This window comes from Amphiprion ocellaris, chromosome 13, assembly GCF_022539595.1.
Source record: "Amphiprion ocellaris isolate individual 3 ecotype Okinawa chromosome 13, ASM2253959v1, whole genome shotgun sequence".
NCBI lineage: Eukaryota > Metazoa > Chordata > Actinopteri > Pomacentridae > Amphiprion > Amphiprion ocellaris.
In genome coordinates this window covers 15,008,162-15,028,888 of record NC_072778.1, presented here as the reverse complement: position 1 = coordinate 15,028,888, position 20,727 = coordinate 15,008,162, and the positions used below count along the sequence as shown (strand labels likewise).

General features: G+C 42.7%; 1 protein-coding gene and 1 long non-coding RNA gene across 3 annotated transcripts in view; both read left to right on the top strand.

The window, feature by feature from the left end:
• Positions 1 to 240: 240 nt before the first annotated feature.
• The window catches only part of LOC118471403 (uncharacterized), a 42,375-nt gene continuing 21,888 nt past the window's right edge, over positions 241 to 20,727 (top strand). The window contains exons 1-3 of one of the 2 annotated variants that reach the window (XR_004848702.2): positions 241 to 550; positions 4,091 to 4,172; positions 17,280 to 17,370. This is a non-coding gene — a long non-coding RNA (uncharacterized LOC118471403). The remainder of the gene's footprint in view (positions 551 to 4,090; positions 4,173 to 17,279; positions 17,371 to 20,727) is intronic. The other variant, XR_004848701.2, reaches the window with a different exon arrangement.
• On the top strand, positions 8,354 to 10,218 carry sox3 (SRY-box transcription factor 3). Its single transcript, XM_023286990.3, has one exon. The coding sequence runs from the start codon at positions 8,567 to 8,569 to the stop codon at positions 9,467 to 9,469; it is 903 nt and encodes a 300-aa protein (XP_023142758.1). The 5' UTR covers positions 8,354 to 8,566; the 3' UTR covers positions 9,470 to 10,218.

The window sequence follows — 20,727 nt, the reverse complement described above, 5'->3', positions numbered from 1 at the left end:
TCCTGGGATGGGAGATGTTTTGTTTTTTGAGCTCTTTCACACCAGCCCTGCCTCTTTTTTAACACAATAGCCCTCTCTCCTCTCACCCAGCGTGGCAACCCTTTCAAACGGGGAAGCTCCAGGTCAGTTTCCCTTGCCAAGTTTTGCAGCCTGCCATGTTGTCTATTCTGCTCAGCTATTTAAAAAATGTTGAATATCAACAATGGCTTTCACTGGTGCATTGTCAACTTTTGTATGAAGCAATCTTGGCTGAATGAGATGGGTCCCAGAGCAGGGAGAGCTCAGCTGCAGTGTGCACTACCATACCAGTGGCTGCCCAGCTCTCTCACGCTTTTAGATTTCTCTGCTGCACTGGGAGCCGCCTTGGTGGAGGTATACTCCTGTTTCAATGGCTGTGGCTGGAGGCTGTGGGCTGTGGATGCCATGTTAGAGTCCGTGGTCCTGCTCTCGGGGCCTGCTGACAGTCAGCTGTTGAAGGTGTGTCTAACTGAGGGATTGGGAAACAGCAGCAGCAGCAGCAGCAGCAGCCTTGGGACCAGTGAGAGCTTTGGTGAGTGTCCTCAATTTTCTGGCCAGAGTGGGAGGAGGTTAGTCGCAAAGAGAGGAGAGAAGAGGGAGGGGGCGTTCAGGAAGATGGTGTAGGGAGCTTTGTGTTCTGTGAGTTGTGGTCTCCTCACATTTGCCGTGTTTGTTAGTCTGATTTAACTGAAATGACTCATTTTTTACCTGTCACCTGTTGGTCCAGGCGCCACTCTGATCAGACACAGTGGAATCAAATATTAGAGCAGATAGCAAAGTCTGGCAACTCAAAGGTAACTTCAAAAATTAAAGTAACGCAAGATGTAAAAGTTCTGCTGCCCTATTGTCATAAAATATATATATATACAGAAAAAAACTCACTGCAACAATGCATTTCTTTTATTACAAACCCTATACAACCACAATGACATTTTCACAATGTTCAAACTCCCTCCAGCTCTAAAGCTTCGTCCTGTGTGATATGCACATGGGACGCATCAGTGACTTTATGCTGAGCTCTGTGTACATCTATGTTTGTGTACGGATGAAGGCAAGAATGAGAGCTTGCTGCCAGATAATAGTAGCTCCGACTCTTTGTCCTGCTGTCAGCCGGGAGAGGAGTGAAGCTGGAAATCTCTCCAATGCAGCGGCAAACAGCTTGTATGTTTCAATGACATATCAGTCTATGGGGCAATGAGCCGTCGCCTCTGCACACTTCTGATCTGTGCTTGAGGTTGTGGATGTGTGGGGGGAAATAGCTGGCACGACGAGGAAGCTGCATTAGTGAAAGCAAACGTGGATATAAGCGGGAATGTAAAAGATGATGGCACCACAATGGACTGAGCCACTGACATTTGGTCCAGCATTTATATTCAGACCTACATGCTTTTTTTAAAATACATTTTTAAAATCCTTTTAATTTAGATGGCAAGGCAGTAAGAAACATTAATATTTAACACCACAAGCCACAAGTTAAGGGATTCAGGTAGACTTTGGAGTTCAGAAGAGGCCAAATTAATTTTAAAATGTAAAAAAAAATGCATTTCTCAAAACACCAAAAAATGCCACACACTCTCACAAAGTTAGATTTTGATTCTACATTGAAACTACCTTTTGTTTTTACAGTAGTGATTTAGTGCTGATCTTACCAAACTGTGATTACAATCTCAGCAAAAACTTGAAATAAATGTCTCTTTTTTAATATTCACATGCAAGTTCGAAATATTCCAAAGCCAGTAAACAAAGCTGAAACATCCCAGGACCTGTGCTGTCCTCTGTCTCACCTCTCTGAGCTCAACCCAGAGCAAGGTGACCAAATTCATCTCAGGCCAGCCCATCCATTATCTTGTCAACACAGCCAGCTCCCCACCTGAGTTTGCTCCTCTCCCACAAGACGTACTCTAATGAAATACGCAATAATCACCACACTTATCTCGTCATGCTCAAGGTAATTAATATATTTAGAGGGCGATGCCTAACTCTTAATTAAATTATGCCTCTTTTAATGAGACCTTGACTGGGACTAAATTTATGACCACTATCTGCTTTATCAAGTGCTTGGCATGCCACAGAGATTTGTCATTTCCCCCCAAATCGCAGCCAAGATTCCACATTATGGTGCTCATGATTTATATATCAATTTATGCTTGTTTGTTTCTTTATTTAAGATTTAATAAATTACCTCTTGTAATTACCTAACCTAGTTTTTTTGGGGTGCTAAAAAGCCCCCAATTTCTACAATTAATGCTCTGTGCCGTATCGCTGTTACATATTCATTTTGGAGGAGAATACAGATAACAACTCGGTAGCATTAATCATATTACAAAATTGGGTGTATTTAATTAATTAAAGTTACACCGCAAATTAATTGTGCATTCTCACAATATTATCTTAAACTAATGAAGGCTCGACAAAGGGAGCGTTTCATTTTTTAAAAGAGGCTAGATTAGTGGGATCTCAATTATGGCTAAAACAAAAGAGGGCTGCTTGCTTGGGCATGGCGCAAAGCAAAAAGTGACGATTCAGCACTTTCTTCCAAACAAAAAACGGAGAAAGTTTCCATTGTTTTGGGAAAAAAAAATGAACATGGCAATGATTCAACAGATACATGGGAAATAATGAGCGCTGTAATTAGCCAGTCAGGCAATAACAGTCCTTAAAATGATCATCATATAGAGGTGCTTGATAATGCCATTCACATGCAGCAGTTTTAAGCAGGAGGCATCTGCTTGCTGACAGACTATCATTAACTTTAATGTTGGAGCAAAAAAAAAAAAAAAAAAGCATCTGGAGACTCAATTTAAACTCTCCTCTTTTGTTGCGCGCACACAGCAGAGTGCATCTCACGATTCTAAAAAAAAAGCAGCAAATGAGATGTAATGTGTGTCTTGTGGAGGATAAATGAAAGAGATTAGAGGTTCAAGTGTGAGCTGAGCTTCAGCCGAGGAAGTTCAGGCGGCAGACTTTGTTCCTGAGCAAACACAGAAGTCATGTTGTGCGCTTAGACGGCTTAATACGCGCTCAGCCAGTGGCTTAGAAGCAAAAACCATATTTATTGAAATTTTCTGCTTAATTTAAACTGAATTGAAATTAGCTTTCAATGGATAGGAGCTTATAATTCACTGTAATTTAGTATTTTATTTTTCATTTAACGCGTCATATACCAAATGCCTTAATATGAGTGTTTCCCCTAATCTGCTAAGTAAACGTAAAGAGTCTTTGTCTGAGGAATGACATCAAGGAGCCAGTGATCATTGTATATTCATTTAAAAATGCTCCCCCCGGATGTCCTCTGCTGTGATATAATTCCATTTGCTTTTAGCTTCATTAGCCAATAACCACAGCCAAAAACGCTGGTGTCAATTATGGGAACTCCAAGGGTCAGTGAGTATATGAATTTCTAACTGCACGCTGCTTGCACACGATTTTATTGAGTGGTCTTGTAACAGCGATTATCCCCGAGTGTGTGTGTGCGTGTGTGTGATCAAATGTGTTTGAAATGTGCATCCCTAAATGATAAGCATATACAAGCGCCAAACGGGGCGAGGCGATGAGGTGAAAGACTATTCCCTTTGGCTAAGTGAGATGGAGCAGAGTGTTGGGTGGTCACGCCTTGTCTGCTCATGACAGTGGCGGGTTAAAGAGATTACACCGGGTCCGTGTCAGCAGCCTTGGCCTTGCTCACACAGGAACATAATGAGGAAGGACATGCTTGGCCTGCCGGGGAGAAAAAGAGGCTCGAGTTTGAAGCGCTCTGCACAGGCAGCTACAGGAGGCAAGCAGCTTTTTGCGCGTTGTTTTACAAGCAGAGGTCAATAAGTAAAAAAGGCGGTTACATTCCGCAGAGCTGAGCAAGGTGACTGTTGAGTGCAGGCACAACACTTCTGGGCTTCGCCGCCCCGACCACCACAAACACAATGAAAACACAAATTACTCTCGCTACAGCGGGAGGAAGAATGCTGGCTTCTCCATTAGCCCCGAGTCCTCCTGACAGACTTGCAACACTCCACTAAAGCTCTCCTGCAAATTGATGCACCTTGTCCTCTGAATGTGTGCTCCGCTTCTTTTAAAGGTTTGAGTGACAGTCCCTTCCTGGTAATGACTGAACTTCCGCCGCCTCAGTCAGAAGATGGTCACTGAGGTCCGAATATGTGGTAAGTTTATTCATCTGCTTGACTCTCTCTCTCTCTCTCTCATGGTGACTGAAACTGCAGCAGCTCTGTGATGGAACAATCAAATGAAAGGTGATGATGAAGAGCGGGGTTGAAAATCACATTTCCCTTAAGTTTCCTGGTGCACATACTTCTTATTTCTGACACATTTTTTTAAAAGCATCTTCAGCAACTCTGCTTAGCACTTCAACGCATCTGGCCAACAAACGTGTGCTTATTTTCTCATTAAAATCATTTTATTTATCAACATAATAAAAATAGCTTATTTTTTTCAGTCTTCCTTAGATACATTAATTAGTGTTTTCCTTCTCAACCTTTTTGCAATATAAATTCTCATTATGTGAGAAGAGTCCATTTCAAATATTCTCCCATTCAGATCCTCTAAGATCTAATAACATAAATAATAAATACCTGTTGCTAGACTGGATCATATATTTTTAAAGCAGCATAAAGAAATTGCAGAAGCCTTAAAAATTCCTTAAAATAAATGAATAAACTCTGACTGACGCGTGTTGGCAAAAAAAAATGTGTCAAAGAAGTGATTAAAAAACAAACAAACCATGTCACCAGTTTACAGAGTAAAAATGTCGGATGTCATTTTTCAACGGCAGCTCACGCGGGTCAAATAAGTCAAATTACCATTAGGAAAACTAGCCCAGCTTTGTGTAATAAAGAGGTGATAATAGCAACACTTTTATTCCTTTAAATGACCCGTGAATATTATTTTTACCTGTGTTGAACTGTGAGGACGCAACCATTCAGGCCACACAATGGGAACAGCAGACCGTGCGTAAATTGCATCTTCATTTGCATTCCTGGTCCAAAAATCATGCAAATCTTAATGAGACAGTCTCCATTGTGGCTGTAATTGAAAACCCATTCTTTGTTAATTACTGTTTCTCAAAGGCCTTGTCCGCAGTCACTGAGCTGAAACAACAAAAAAAGTTATAGATTCAGGAGGTCGTGGGGTTTAAAATGGACACGTAAAAATATTTTTTTGTGCATTTCAGATGCGAGTTTTTTTAATATCTTGTTTGAAGGGATTTTCCGAAAAAAACGTAAAAAAACAACAAAAAGGGAGATTGTATATGCGGGTTATAACGACACAAAGGCAATAAAAAGGGGCAATAATTTACAAGCTATTATCAGTGCGTTGTTGGAGGCTGAATGCTGACACGCAGCGCCAATGTCTTGTCGTATAATATTAAAGTTGTGCGCGTTTTGTGCGTCATGAATCCAAATTGTGCGACCATAAAGCTCCTTTGACAGCCGAGGAGAGGCTGCGGACGCGTGGGATTAATGCCTCTGTGCCAGTCACTTAGTCCACCTGAATGGATTTTAATTCCTCTAAAGCTCTGGACAAATATAACTAACATTTCTTTTGTTTGTTTTATTTTCTAAAGGCCCAAAGGCCAACCTTTATTCTCCAACCCTCCTCCCAAAAACTCTATTTCCTCAACAAATATCCTGCCATGTTAACACAAACATAAAATCAAACCAAAACATTTGCTTTTATTGAATCTTTATTATAACAAAAAATATTAAAATGCAACTATTTTCTCTGCAGAAATTTTTAATTTTGGGGGAAATTCAATTTTTACGCAGCGTGCACATGCGCAATTCACTCCTTTTTCTTTTTTTTTTTTAAATAGAAAAAACATTAAATTATCCACGATTGAGGTGATTGCATGCATCCTCCCATCAGGACATCCACATATTTCCCAACATTCAGCGGTGGGATCCTGCAGCCGTGCGCCCTGAGAGCCCCTCAGGGCTGTCAGGCTTGTTGAGTCTGAATCAGAGCAGACTGTGCTGGTGGTCCTCGGTTCCTTAATTAGGAAATTAGCTGCACAGAGGCCCTCATTACCAAACTCCATGTTACTCCTGGTGCTTTTTTTTTTTTTAAACCTCCTTTCTCTCTCTCTCTCTCTCTCTCTCTCTCTCTCGCTCGCTCTCTCTCTCTCTCTCTCTCTCTCTCTCTCTGCTACCGGTCAATTTCCATAAGAAGATTACAAGCGGATCAGTATTGAGATTCGCACAGATAAACAAATAACTGGTCCCTGAGAATTAGATGACTACTAATTGGACGTTAGTTTTATTGCTCCTGCTGCTGTTTGTCACGCCCCATTGAACGTGGAAATTAAATTCATGAAGTGATGTCTCTTTTCAGCTGATTTACTGCAGCTATGTGGCTGAGAGGCTACAGGCTGAGATAACGCATCATAGTTCTTGGAGCTATTTAGGCACTAAAAATGTTATCACCTTTTCTTTATGTCTGATTTTGGGTTAAAGCCTTCCTGTTGTAACTTATCGAAATATATATTTTCTTAATGGCTGCAAAAACGTTTTGTACCTATGTCTTATGTTTAAAAATTGTGCTTTTATTTTGGGTTTCTTTTGAGAACAGAGAATTTCACTCGTTTTTGGAAAGACAGAACTAAAGAGCGACAGCTGTTATCAGTTCACTGATAATTATTGTAATAAAACAGGATGCATTGATTTATAATGTAGTGTTTTCAGTCAACCAGTTTAGATTTTTCTTTTTTTTTTTAAATGTTTATTTCTGCTCCATAGTATAAATGATTAAAAACAATGAGTCCAGGCTCCTCTGCTTTACGCATCGCATGTGTACCAACATGTTGAAGCTCCAGGAGGTGAAACGCTGTAAAAATGCACCTATCAGGACGATCCCGAGCTGCTCATCCAGATACCGAGGTGCTAATAGCTGCTTTCGATGGGCGATTCGCTCTCAGTCATTAGCAGGTGTGAGGTTTTCCCTGTTGAACGATTGGTTTCAATGGCCGAAGTCGTTTGTAAGGAGACACATGCAAATGAAGGCCACTCCATGCTAATCATTTTAATAACCATTAACACCGCGGAGAGAAAACAAGTCAGCAAACAGTAGCAGAGCCTTTTTTTTCTTATAGGACGAACTGTTTGCAGTCTCCAACTTTGAGATACTCCGTCTCCTCCACAAGGGGTCGTTGATGTATTAAAGTTTTGCATTGTGGGAACCTCAACGCTGCACAAACATCCAGTTTAATCTAATTAGGAAAGAAGTTCACTTTATTTTTTTAAGTAAAACAAAATATTGTGATTTGAAGATCGTATTATTTGTCAGTTTTTATCATCTGTTAAACACAATAGCATCTTATTTTTTTTAGATTCAAGCAAGCATCTATTTTATTTTGTTAAATTATTTACAAAAATAATATTTTCTGTTCTACGAGACGACTACAGGAGGAATTTCTTAATTTCACGACTGACGAAAGTTCTGCCTCGGAGTTGCTTAAATAAAATTCATGTTGCGCACCTTTTTACGCAGCGCCGAGAGAAACTGCAAAACTCTGAAAACGCAGAAAAAAAACTTCCGAGCAAGTGATTTAAAGGGTTCCCTAAGAAATGTTGAGGTCATTAAAAAATAAAACTGTCGAGGGTCACTGAATTCTAAAATAACTGAGATTAACTTCTTGTTTTTAACTGACAAAGTGTGGTTTGCGAAACTGTTTAGAGAAACCCAACAAAAGACAGCTTGACAGCAGTTAGAAGGATAAAAGAAATCATCCTCTAATGTCACATTTTATTCCAATATTCTTGTTTTTCTTTCTTTCCTTTTTACTGTAAGTATTTGCGGTTATTTCAAGCCGATTTGGCCCGTTAGTTGGCCTCTGCCTTTCATTCACTGACACTAAGACTTCTGTTAGATATCAGGTCAGTACTCTTAGTTTTTAAATATCAACATATTTCTACAGAGCATTTCAACCTTTTTAATTAATCTGGGTCCTGAATGTAGCAAAAAAATAAAAGTAAAATCACAAAATCACCCATTTGTGGTTTTAATTTGTCTCCAAAATGATTTGGACGCGTTCAACCAAAACTTCCTCAGTAACTAAAAAAATACCTCAGCAGCATTTCCCTCTTTATCGTCTTTCTCGGGTTATAAATGTTGTAAATCTATGATATTTTGCCGTCAGGTTGCTGAGCTGCGCTGCTGTTTCAAAACTTTACCTCTCCCTCCTCCTCTGACCAAAACACGGCGGTGCGCGCTCCGGTTGGATACGCGCTGGATCTGGGAGCTGCGCGCTGATTGGTCCTCATTGTCATGCTGTCAATCCACATCACATGGTCCGGCCTCTAGGCCTATTAACACATGAGCTTGGCGAAGTTTAGCGACTTCTGTTTCAGAGCCGTGAGGGAAGGAGCAGCTTTGAGCGGAGAGAAACCAGAAACACCTGCAGACACATTTGCCTCTCGAGGCACAACTTTTTTTCCCATCTTCTTATGAGCCTGGTCAGTAGTTCTACCTCTTTGACTCTTGGCGTTGTTCTGTGAACTTTTTTTTATGTGCCTGTGAGTGAACACTGAAAGCCGCCTGAATGTATAACATGATGGAAACCGAGATCAAGACCCCGCTCCCGCAGTCCAACTCGGGCTCTGCGCCGGGCGCAAAGAACAACAGTGCCAGCGACCAGGAGCGGGTGAAGCGGCCGATGAACGCCTTCATGGTCTGGTCCAGGGGACAACGGAGGAAGATGGCGCAAGAAAACCCCAAAATGCACAACTCTGAAATCAGCAAGCGGCTCGGTGCTGACTGGAAACTTCTGACCGACGCTGAAAAGAGGCCGTTCATCGACGAGGCCAAGCGTCTACGGGCTATGCACATGAAGGAGCATCCGGATTATAAATACCGTCCCCGCAGGAAGACCAAGACCTTGCTCAAGAAAGACAAGTACTCTTTGCCCGGGGGACTCTTGGCGCCAGGAGCCAGCGCCGTCAACAACTCGGTGTCGGTGGGGCAGCGCATGGATGGGTACGCGCACATGAACGGCTGGTCGAACAGTGCGTATTCCCTGATGCAGGACCAGCTGGCCTACCCTCAGCATCACAGCATGAACAGCCCGCAGATCCAGCAGATGCACCGGTACGAGATGGCGGGCCTCCAGTACCCGATGATGTCTTCGGCGCAGACCTACATGAACGCGGCTTCCACGTACAGCATGTCTCCGGCGTACACGCAGCAGACCAGCAGCGCCATGGGACTGAGCTCCATGGCGTCCGTGTGCAAGACCGAGCCGAGCTCGCCGCCGCCGGCCATCACGTCCCACTCTCAGAGGGCGTGTTTGGGGGACCTGAGGGATATGATAAGCATGTACCTGCCTCCCGGCGGGGACAGCGCGGAGCATTCCTCCCTGCAGAGCAGCCGGTTACACAGCGTCCATCCGCACTATCAGAGCGCAGGGACTGGCGTCAATGGGACGCTACCTCTCACCCACATCTGAGAGCTGCAGACAAAAAAAGAGGAAAAAAAACAGACTTGAAACTTTTTTTAAAAAAGTACTTCGGATACTTGAACTTTTTGGTTGCTAAAGAAACAACGTTCAACAGTTTTTTTGTGTTCGAAAACGATTTTATCTCAATATGTTTTGAGTTGTTCCATTTTCAAATGATTCTAAATGGAAGCTGAACGTTGAGCCCGCCAGAGTAAATTGCATTGCAAAGAGGCTTTTTATCACAAGTATAAGCAATCAAGTTATGTAGAAGAATTGGACTTCTATATTTTAAATAATGCCATATTTTCTCTCTATGAAAAGGCATGTGGCCTCGTGAAGGGGCTGGTGTATTTCAGAAAAGCTGGATGGAAAAGTTGCTTCATAAATGTTTACACTTAATTTGTAGAATGTCAGTTGTCTCGACTGTGTCCAAAATTTTTTGTAGTGTTTTTATTTTCTCTCCCCCCTCATGAACTAGGTTAAATGAAATGTTAAGACTGTGCGGGTCGCAAACGCAAGTTTTATTTATAGTAAGAATTTTTTTCTTTCTTTTTTTTTTTAGCTTGTGAACCCGATGTTTTGTCACGTGAAAATGTTCCAATTTGTTTTTTGTAAAATGTTCTGTTTCTGTGATGGTTTTGACAGTGTCATGTTTACTCCATTATCCTGAACGAAAAGGTTTATTTAAACTGACGTTTCTACATATTTTAAGACCATCCTCTATTCTTAAATGCTGAATAAATTTCTACGAAACGAGATTTGTGACTCCCTGTTTTGTGTGCAAATATGAGGTGTAATATGATGTGATGCTTTTGAATTCTAATTGTTTCCCCAAAAGAAATTCAAAATGAGTGACCGTTTTACAGGATCTTTAGATTCTGAATGACAATCTGGTAACAAGTAAAATACTGAGCCGTTGGAAAATTTAAATTTTAAAGGTCCATTCACATCAATATATATATTTCAAAACACATTAAGTACAGTAATATTTTACATTGATCAACAACATGACAATAATTTGGCTTTCCACTTACTTTATTAGGCTTAAAGTGAAAAGAAAAGAATCAAAATTTGTGTTTCCTTGTAAAGATCCACCTTGAAATTTTAATTTCATTTTGACCAATTCTTAATTTATCTGATATTTCTGTATGTATTCGTCTTTTCTTCTGCAGTGTCATTCATTCTGGAATATATTTTAGAAATACCGAGTGTGCATCTTTTTCTGAATTTCCTAATTGAAATGGTTGCTGAAAAGCTGCATGTCAAGGACTATTGTTGCTTCCTAAATGAACCCGGACTGATTTCCTTCCTCATAACAGACAAACTCACTTTGTTGTCTCAGTCTGAATGCATTTTTGAGATTTTATCACAGGAATTCACTTCAATTATTTCAATAAATGTAAACATAACACCAGCAGAGAAACAGTGAATGTCACATCACATTTCAGTGGTTTAAATTTACCAAATTTTCAGATTAAAAAAAAATTGAATTAAATCACACCCCAATGAAATACAAAAACATCATCTGGAAGTTGTTTTGAAAAGTTTAGTGGATTTATGATCCTGATGCACCCCAGCATAAATGATCTGGGGGTTTCTGTTTGGTAGAAAATAATGAAATACACAGTTTAAAAGAATCAAATGAGTATTTTAATATTAAACACTATACAATGAGAACTTTCTCATTAAATCTTTCATATGATTTCTGAGAGGGTTCTACTGAGCTCGAGGACACCAAGCATTTTGGAATTATTTCACACTGCTGTTGGACTCGGGTCTGTTCAAAGTTGTGGGGACCCAAGAAGCATTCATTTATATGGTGTGTTTTATTTTTTAACAAATTACACTGAAGCTGCATCTTACCCTCCCTCACTGTGGCTGACACTCTAATTATACAGAGGTGTTTGGAAGAATGGGCTGGACTGCTGCTGCAGTGTACCTTAGGATAAATAAGCTGCGGCCACCAAGAGGGCCGAAGCAGTGGCGGTCCTGCTGGCCTTCCCACACTCCCTGTAGGACCTGATCCACAGCTCAGCACAGCGGCCTGGATTAGCCCTATACGCACCTTTGTGGAGGGAAAGATTATCCAGACCTCCCTGCATTCACTGACAGGGTTTAAGTCACTCTAGCGTGCCAGCAGCCACCCGTCACCTAATCACACTCTCCAACTCATTTTTTTGTAATTAAGCAGCTTTTCTTCTTCCTGGTCCTCAGTGTCAGAGGTGTTTGCTGTGCTCCGGACAGAGAACGTAAAAATCGATTGAACCTCAGGATGGCTTTGACCCTGCACGTTCTGGGTGCAAACTGTAGAGGTTTCCGCTTTACAACTGATGCAAAAGTTCAAACCTGCTTTCTTCTGCTCCGTGAGCTCAGCTAAGAAGATCTCACACTGATGATTTGAGACTGAAAGTCTGTGCTTTTGGGAGGGAAAAAGGTGTGTGACTGGTCCATGCATATCTGTTGATTGCGTTTGAATATTCTGGCAGTTAGGCCATCTGAGTTGGCCTCCCCCTCTACCCCCATCCTCCCACCCCTCGCTCTCCCCCTGCCGAGTGCCCGGAGGGCCTCTCTCCCCTGTCATGTGGAGCTCTGTGCCCACTCAGCAAGTGCAGGCATATCCCACTTCCATCTGCCTATGACCTCACAGCCCCTGTTTGTTTAACCCCCTCTCCAAAAACTAACCTAATTATAGCCCTGTAGAACATGGATTCAGCGGATTCCCGGTGGATTCTGCCGCTGTGTGTGTCGGCGCGCACCTTTCTATGTGTTGCAGCAACAGCAGCAAAATGCGAGGCTCCGGCTCAACAGCAGCCACAGGCCGTGTTTCAGTCAGTCCTGTTTACCGCATGTCTCCCCTCATATTATGTCAGAACATGCCCTGCCAGTCGCACATCTTGTGGGAGTATGTATGAACGAGGTGTTAAGAAGCAATAGGAGCGTGCTCAAAGTGTCTCTTTTTACGTCAGTGTGATGAGTGGAAAACTCATTACACAAATGTGGCTGACAGACTGACGTTTGTGACATCACCAGCTCTCCTGCTCGACTGGCTCGGCAACTCAAGGCGGGGATCACACCTTCGGAACATACTCTCCGTTCTTTATATAATCTCAGATCTGGAACCTCCTCTGATGCCAGACATCAAGAACATAGTCTGGGTGGAACGGATGAACGGATGAGTGACGTCAGGGATTGCACCTATCACACGTTCAGACTGTATCGATCTGCTGTGACTCAGACTTTGATCTGAGAGGCCTGTAGGGTGGCCTGTCCAGCTCGGCAAGGCCTGTCCAGAGCGGTGGGGACCTGTGCGAGGCGCTGAGATTGACAGCAGAGTGGGGCGTGTGGAGGTGCGGGGGTTGGGGATGGGGGTTAATCTCTCTGAACTGGGGCAGATGTTGTTAACGAGCTCCTCTCAGGTCGACTCCCTGCGTGGGAAAATGGCATCAAATCCTCCTGGGGTCAGGGCTTTGGGGCTGACCCACTGAGAGGCATCCCTCTCCACTGCACCGTCCTCTCCATTCACTCAGCCAGTCAGCCACTCATCCGCTGACAGCACTCACCAGAGACACTACAACATCACGTTTGACCGTTTCTTTTTTTTTTCCCTCCTCTTTCCAAGTACAAACGCTCAGGTCCTCGCCTGAACATACATGAGCACTGACAGGCTTGTTGCGTGTTGCAAATGTCTCATTAATGATAACTGTGGTTGGATTACCGTGCCTTACACAACCACAAGGAATGCTGAGTGGGAAATGCTTCAAAGACAAGCATGCCGCCACTCAAGAAACTCCATCTGCCCAGCAGCGACTTACTTGTGTTTATGTCAGAGAAAAGTAAATTAGGTAAATTAAGGAGACTTTCAGGCGCCCTAGCTGCTATGGAAGAAGGTATGTGGATACATTCATGCTGCAAAATCACTCTTTAAACAAATCAAATATTGTATTTAATATTGTGTAAATGGTTTTCTCAACCTGCTTCCAGTTAGGCAGAAGAGAAATTGCCAAGCCCTGGGCCGTGGTGTTTTTCGACCTATGTACAGACTGAAAACACTGTACACAAGTTACCTGTGATGTGGCTACTCCTCATCAGTCACATCCAGAATGGGCATGTCTGTGTACCATATCATGTCAACATGCTCGCTTTCGGGTTTATCCTGACTTAGGTTTTAATGCGAGGGTCATCCATTAAGGTGTTTGACTCTGAAGGTGTGTTTATTTTGCCCCAGCAGGTGTGTGTGAATACGAGACTTGTCAAATATAAGAGAGGATTACAGCCTCTTTTGTTCCAAACAAAACAAATACAAATCACATGAAGGAGCTGAGATGGGAGGAATCTGTTTTTTTCGCTGCCCAGGCTGAATGTTTAGAGAGCTGTTTTTCTTTCCTGTGGAGGATCCTTTGACATTTTGTTCGTCAAAGCGCCGCTGAGGTTTCCTTGAACTTGTTTTCGCTTGTAATTGTGGTAGGAGGAAGATGTGTAAAACCACACACACACACATATATATACAGAGCACACAACCAGGAATAAAAGTGGATTAAGAAGCTTCTTCCTGAATAACCTGTAATGACAATTCAACCGGTCGGTTCTAATGCGCGTGCAGGAAACACCAAGTGAGTCACTCTAGTGCAAAAGTGTATCTGCTGCAGATGGTCTCTTTCTGTGGCTGCACATCACTTTGTCGGTGAACACTGGAGCATGTCGTGCTGCTTTTTAATTTGCCAAACTAGAGTTGTGACCCCACTTCTGACCTCTCTAGGAAGCCTGGAAAAAATGGGGCCAAGTGTATATGTGCTGATGTATATACTGTGCCTACGGACAGCGAAGTGAGTGTGGGACTCCTGCAAGACAATGCAAAGTCAGGGGGAGAAGTCTTGAGGGGGTGACAAGGGGGGAGATTAGGCCTCTCATCTAGGCCACAGATATTGATTAGTGTTTGTTGAGGACAGTGAGAGGCAACGCAGATTGACAGATACACAATGGCGATGTTGTGACTCCGCTCCATCAGACACCCTCTGATCATATCACTATTGTCAGGAGGTGTGTTCATGCTGCAACCTGTACCCATGTAGTTAATGCCCCTCCACCTACACACACACGCACACACACACACACACACACACACAAATACAGATACACTTGCACATATTGGAAAAAAGTTGTCAAATGGAGCCAAACTGCAAGAAAACATTTATGTTGGCCAGGTTGGGGTCTTTTAGTGTAGTCTGGTGTACATGTGCGTGTGTTTTATGGGAGTGTAACCCTGGGAACATGGGGGGAGGTGGGACACACTCAGCTACGGGTCAGTCCTGACTGACTCTGTCACTTATTGATTAGTTGCCATGGAGAGTTAGTCAGGCCATCTCTCTTGGAGGTGTGTCCCTGAGGGCCAGCAGCTCTGTCCAGATGAGCCTGTGGAGGCTTTGTCTGCAGGGGGTTTAGTGTGTCTGTGTGTGTGTGTGTGTGTGTTGTGTGTGCATGTGTGAGTGAGAGCTTGTGACCTCGCCAACTCTCACTCATGCTTCCTTCATCTCCAACCCTCCTCTTTTAGGGCCCCCTGTGGCACTTTTACTTGCACTTTACTCTTTCGTCCGTCTCCCGAGTGGACCGACTCCCGGCTAATCTGCGATATCTTCTGAGAAAATGCACCAATGTTTATGCATACACCTACTCCCGGGGGACCCTGATAATGGGGATTGTAAACAAATTGTCCAAACTTATTGAGCTGTGAAATCCCCTTCATAGCCCCTGGATTTGCCTGCTCATACGATCCTCTCTCATCTCTGTTTTTGTGCTGTGATTGTTCCTATCAAAGACGTTAGAAGGAGGGAGTTGCGAGTGCAGGAGGGAGATGGATGGTCAGGACTCGGTGGTGCCGGAGGTCCACCTGCAGGAGCTGATGACTCCAGACAGCCCAGCAGGGGACGGCGATGGTGCCGGATCTCACACCTACCTGGAATAATAAGTAGCTTCAGGACTGCAGGTAGACTACAGGGCAGCAGAAACAATGTGGAGGATGAGGGATAAAGAGGCGCAAAGATAATACAGCACTGTCTGCTTTATGATACTTGGAGCAAAAACCTGATTTCTCTGGACCAGTTCTTATAATACGAAGGCAGATTTTTAGCAAGATCACATGGAGATTGTTTGGAGACATATTTTAATCATTTAAAAAAATCTATTAGTAATAGAAAACTGCAGTTACAAAGTTCATTTGATGAGATCAGGAAACATGAAGACATGTCAGACTATAATAAAGTTTTCTTTAACTCTCAGATTGCTTATTTGAAAGAAAGTAATGGTAAATTCTTTCACCCAAACTGTCCTTGCTAAACATCCTATTTTTTCTGGCTCAGTTTTGAAATACCGTGTTTTACTGCACTCAGAATTTCTGTGTAGCAGGAGTCCCTCCAAATAAGAAAATTACATTATCTGGCTAAACTGTTGATTCATTCACAGCTTGTCCAACACCCTCCTCCTGCTCCCTTTCTTTCTTGTTATGTTGGACCAAATCTCAGCAATCTTAGAAAAGACAGAAAAGGTCACGCGAAACCGTGAAAATAAAATCCAGCAGTGTTAAACTTCTGTAAAATCCTTTATTTCTTCTCCTGTCAAAGTACAGTTGGCCGTACATTTTCTAAAGGTTTCAATGATTGTTTTTAAAGACTCAAAGTAATTCCTTGAACTTCATTTTCACATAAAGTTATAAACTTATGGTCAGAATGATGCAAACTTGGTCTCCCTTTTCAGAATATGCGCACAAACTTCTCAGCCCGAAACTTGACGACGGGCCCTGACTATCCCTCCCTATATCACACCTTGGATGCATAAACATGCCTGTGCTCCACACATCACCCCACCCCGGGGGGCCTGCATGGCTTTAGTGCCGCACTGTGACACCAATCAGGGGAGATGGCGGGCTCCTTTGTCATGCAAACACCACTCGCTTCTTGTCTTATTCAAATGTCTGCCCTCGCTCTTTCTCCTCTCCCTCACTCTCTCTCAACCCCTACCCTGCCTCAGCCGCCTCCCCCACCTCCAGCCTCACCCCTCTTCCCCTGCACCCCCGACTTCAGCCCTCTCTCTGTCTCTCGCTCCATCTCAAGTCCAAGTAAATCCTCGCTGAGAGAAGAGGGGAGCCTCCGGGCCCGGGGCTGCTGAGGCAGGCCTCTCTCCTGGGGGTCAGCCTGTGTCTCAGCGCATGGGGCTGTTTCCAGGCCCAACCAAGGCCATTTCATATTCAAATGTTACAATCAGGCCTCTGACCCACAGGGGGCTCTTTATGGTTGCGGCCCCAGGTCGCAGGGTCAAGATGGTGATTTAATAGCTCGGGCAGAGGAAAGGAGTGGGGGAGCAAAGTGATTTAGGGGATGAATGAGTAATAAAAAAGCATTTTTCCTAAGTTGTCATGTAAATTTCAATCCGTATTCAATATGAGGCTCCCTCTACACTAGAGACCTTCCTCGATGACTTTCTAGTGGACTTAAGTCATTCAAAATTAAGAAAGTCCATTTTCTGCTTCCACTCTTGACTTGTGCTTGGTGTAAACAGTAGCTGATGGTGGAGCGGTTGAGGTTTAGGGATGGAGATAAAGACGCGCTAAGGAGTCGTCGTGCTTGTGTGGTGCCACTGTGTCTCAGATGTCCTCATGCTCTGGAGTGGCCTGTTATTCCTGTCCCTGAGGGTGTGTTCCCTGCACAGCAGCTCCAGTAACATACGCACTTTTCACCGTTTATATATGTACGTGTGATTGAGAAGAGTGGATTTAGGTTAAGGTATTATATGTGCAGAGATGGTAACTCATATGGCTTTTTGTCTACAGGTGAAGCTAAGCTGGAAGTGCAGGAAACACTTGGACCTGTCGCGCTACGTTGCAAATCATTTTCAGCGTCACTTGGTGTTTCAACATACCGGTAGGCACCACACCAAAATGTTCTCGATCTGTTACTCACTTGGTGTGTCCTGTTCAGGGCTTCCATTGATCTGACTCATTTAAACCGTAAACAAACACTCACAGCTTGTTTGATGATGAAGTTGGTTTTATCTCTCTCTTTTTCGGGCTCTGCTGTTGATCACATTCTCATGTCGAAACTAAAGGAAAACTGAAGAGTTGGTTATTCATTTAGAAATGGACAGAAGTAAATAGGTTGTTGCTGGAGAATAAGATATAAATTTAACACTCAGAACCCCAAAGCCTGCCAGTGGGGGAAAAAATCACCACATTATCAGAGCCAGGAACTGGAATAACAGAACTTTTTGGATTTTCTACTTTCCAATAGTCCTTGAATCACCTGTGTTGTCTTATCTAGAAAATTAACCAAATCTAATCTTAAAATCAGGACATTTAATTAAAATGACTTTATTCTGTCTGTCTTGTTTTTAAAAAATGCCAAGAAACAAACATTTGCTCTACCAGATTCTGTAAAATTTGTGCAGTGCAGCCACAAAGCCATCAATGACTCAGCTGTAAGCAATAGTCAAATATTCAGGGACTTTGCAGCTGAACATCAGGCTGTGTTTCCACAAAGCAGATCGGAGACGAGCATGGAAGCAATATACAATTGTCATTTAAATATCTATAGTTTGTGGTAGCAGTGATAGAGTAATATTTTTCTCAGTATTGGTAAGACCTGTCAGCACTTGGAAAAATATTGTAGATGTTGAAGTCTAGGCTTTTGAAATTTTTGTAAAATAAATCATCAAAGACATTTAACTTTCATTGATTTTTAATATGATCTATGGCATTATAACTGTGCCATACAGCACAAAATACACTTTTGAGCTCTCTCTATTTCTAGCCATTTTGTTCCTAAAGAGTTGCGGAACTTTATATTGTAGTGATAAATAGGCCCACAGTGAGTACAAATGTAACAGAAGCATAAAACAAAAAACATTCAGGAACTGCTTGGTGTTCAGAGGGTTAATTAAAGGGAATAAAAAAACAATGAGATACACAGTGAGTGGCAGCAGCAACAACAGAAGTGAGCAAATGATTAATGAATGAATGTTGTGTCGGGATGATACAGCCTATAAGGATCAGTAAACGGTTACAAGGAATAATGAGGAAATTATTACATATATACATAGAGTTACAAATTCTTCCAAATACAGACAAATAATTTTTGTCATGCCATTAGCTGAAATATTAGGCCTTAACTAATTTCCAAAACTTAACATAAGTCACCTTAATCACTTCCAATTGCTCAACTGTCCACACTACATGTCTTGGAAAGGACAATATACCGGTTGAGAGACTCTAGAAAACTGGAAAACCCAATGATTAATTGATTAATCAAGCACATATCCTGTACACTGTGATCCCAACTGTGCTCGTCTTTCTGCTGAGTACATTTTGAAAAATTATCTTGAATTTGGAGTAACACTATTTTAGAGGGTGAAAAGTTTTGGTTTAAACCATTTTCCATCTTTTATCGTACCAACACTATCATCTCATCTATTGCTTAACCATGAGGCGCGGACGGAGTTTTATCTCACGTGAAAGTTTCAGCGGAGGTGAATACACTGACATATGTAGCATCCACTAACAGTAGCAGGGCCCAGAGGCAGAGGGCAACGCGTTCAGATGAGGCTGAGGGGCCACTGCAGGGCAAGGTAGGGCAAGCCTCAGTAGGCACAGCTGTAGCTCCTAGTCATTACTGCTCCTCTGCTGGTTCAGAAGAAAAGGGCCGCTCCCGCCCCATGGCCAGTCTGCCACGCCTGCCCCCTGTCCCCTGCCACCACACACCCACCGAGGCCTGGTAGCGCCAGGCGGCACCACTCGCACTTTGCACTCCTCTCACGTGTGGCAAAGGCAGCAGAGCAAAACAGAGAGGTGGGTGAAGGGGAAGGATGGGTGGGTGTAGAGGTTAAACCAGGGTAGGGGGGCTCTGTTCCTTCCCCTCTTATCTCCCGACTGACCATTCTCTTTCCCATCCCGTCCCCTCCTCCGCCCCTGCATCACCCCCTCCTCCTCCTCCTCCTCCTCCTCCTCCTCCTCCTCCTCCTCCTCCTCCCTTTTGTGGCCTGTGCACCTGCAGCCCTTGAGTCTGGGCAATAAAGCTGAAGGATTTGTCGACTGGAGGTTGGAGGAAAAGTGGGGGGATCATTAGACAGCATGGGAAACACAAAAGCAACAGGTTCAAACTGTGATTGTTTGATATGGTGCTATGCTATATTCCAGAGTGATGGGCTTGATGTAATGCAGTTTGACACAGAGAGAGCGAGTTTAAGCAGATTTGAGCCCAGATTTACAGCCTGTTTGGGTTAGTGTCATTATGAATCAGTTTGATCATAATGACCCATGATCAGCTTTCAACCCTTAGCACTTCCATTTAGGGGCCTCGTGTCTGTAAAATGAACAAATCTCTGCTGCTCTGTGGAGAGTGCATAGCTCTGAGCTAACTTTTCCTGAGCTAAGCTTGGTGTTCAGCCTTGATTTGGGGACATTTCCTCTTTTTTTTTTTTTTTTTTAATTTACTTAAGAACTAGAAGTTGTTTCTCAGCTCATCAAATAACACATTTTTCTTAATTTATAAAAGTACAAAAGTAATGTTGGAGATGATTTTCACTTGAAAGTGACAAAATGTACAAAGAACTCCTGTCACAAAAATACAGCAACATGTCTATTATAGCAAATCTACAACATGTTTTTTGGTCTTGTTTTACAATGAAATATCAGTAAGGCTTTTATTTCCCTGAATCTGCCCATCCCTAACATAATAATAGTAACAGCTAGATGTCTTACTATTAATAGTCTGTTCTGCATCAACCTTCCATTAAATCACTGTTTTCTGTTTCCAGTTATGTTTTAGCTACATTGTGACGTACATTTCTGGGTCATCACCACCTAAAATCCACAGTATTTTTTGAAAAAAACTAAAGATTTTCAGCGAGAAAAACAAAACATATTTCTAAAACCATTTCCCTCCAGAGTGAGATGACAGTGAAATGGTGACATGTATGAATTTCACAAACCCCCACTGGGAGACAGGGTAGATTGAAAACAGAACGGTGCAACTATTGTTTCACATGCACAGTAAAGAAAAAGGCAAATGATATTCTGTCTCCTGTTTCTTATTGCCAACAAACCGAAAGAAAAATCCAAATGAAGTTCCACAAACAAGGCAAGAAAGACAAAGAAACTCGCCACACTAATTTGGAAATAAAACATAACCGGCTACTTGAACCTTTAAATTCACTTTGTACGTTTGAAACATACAGATTCTATAGTTCTGTAGGGAGGCAGGTTCTATAATCACAAACCCACATGA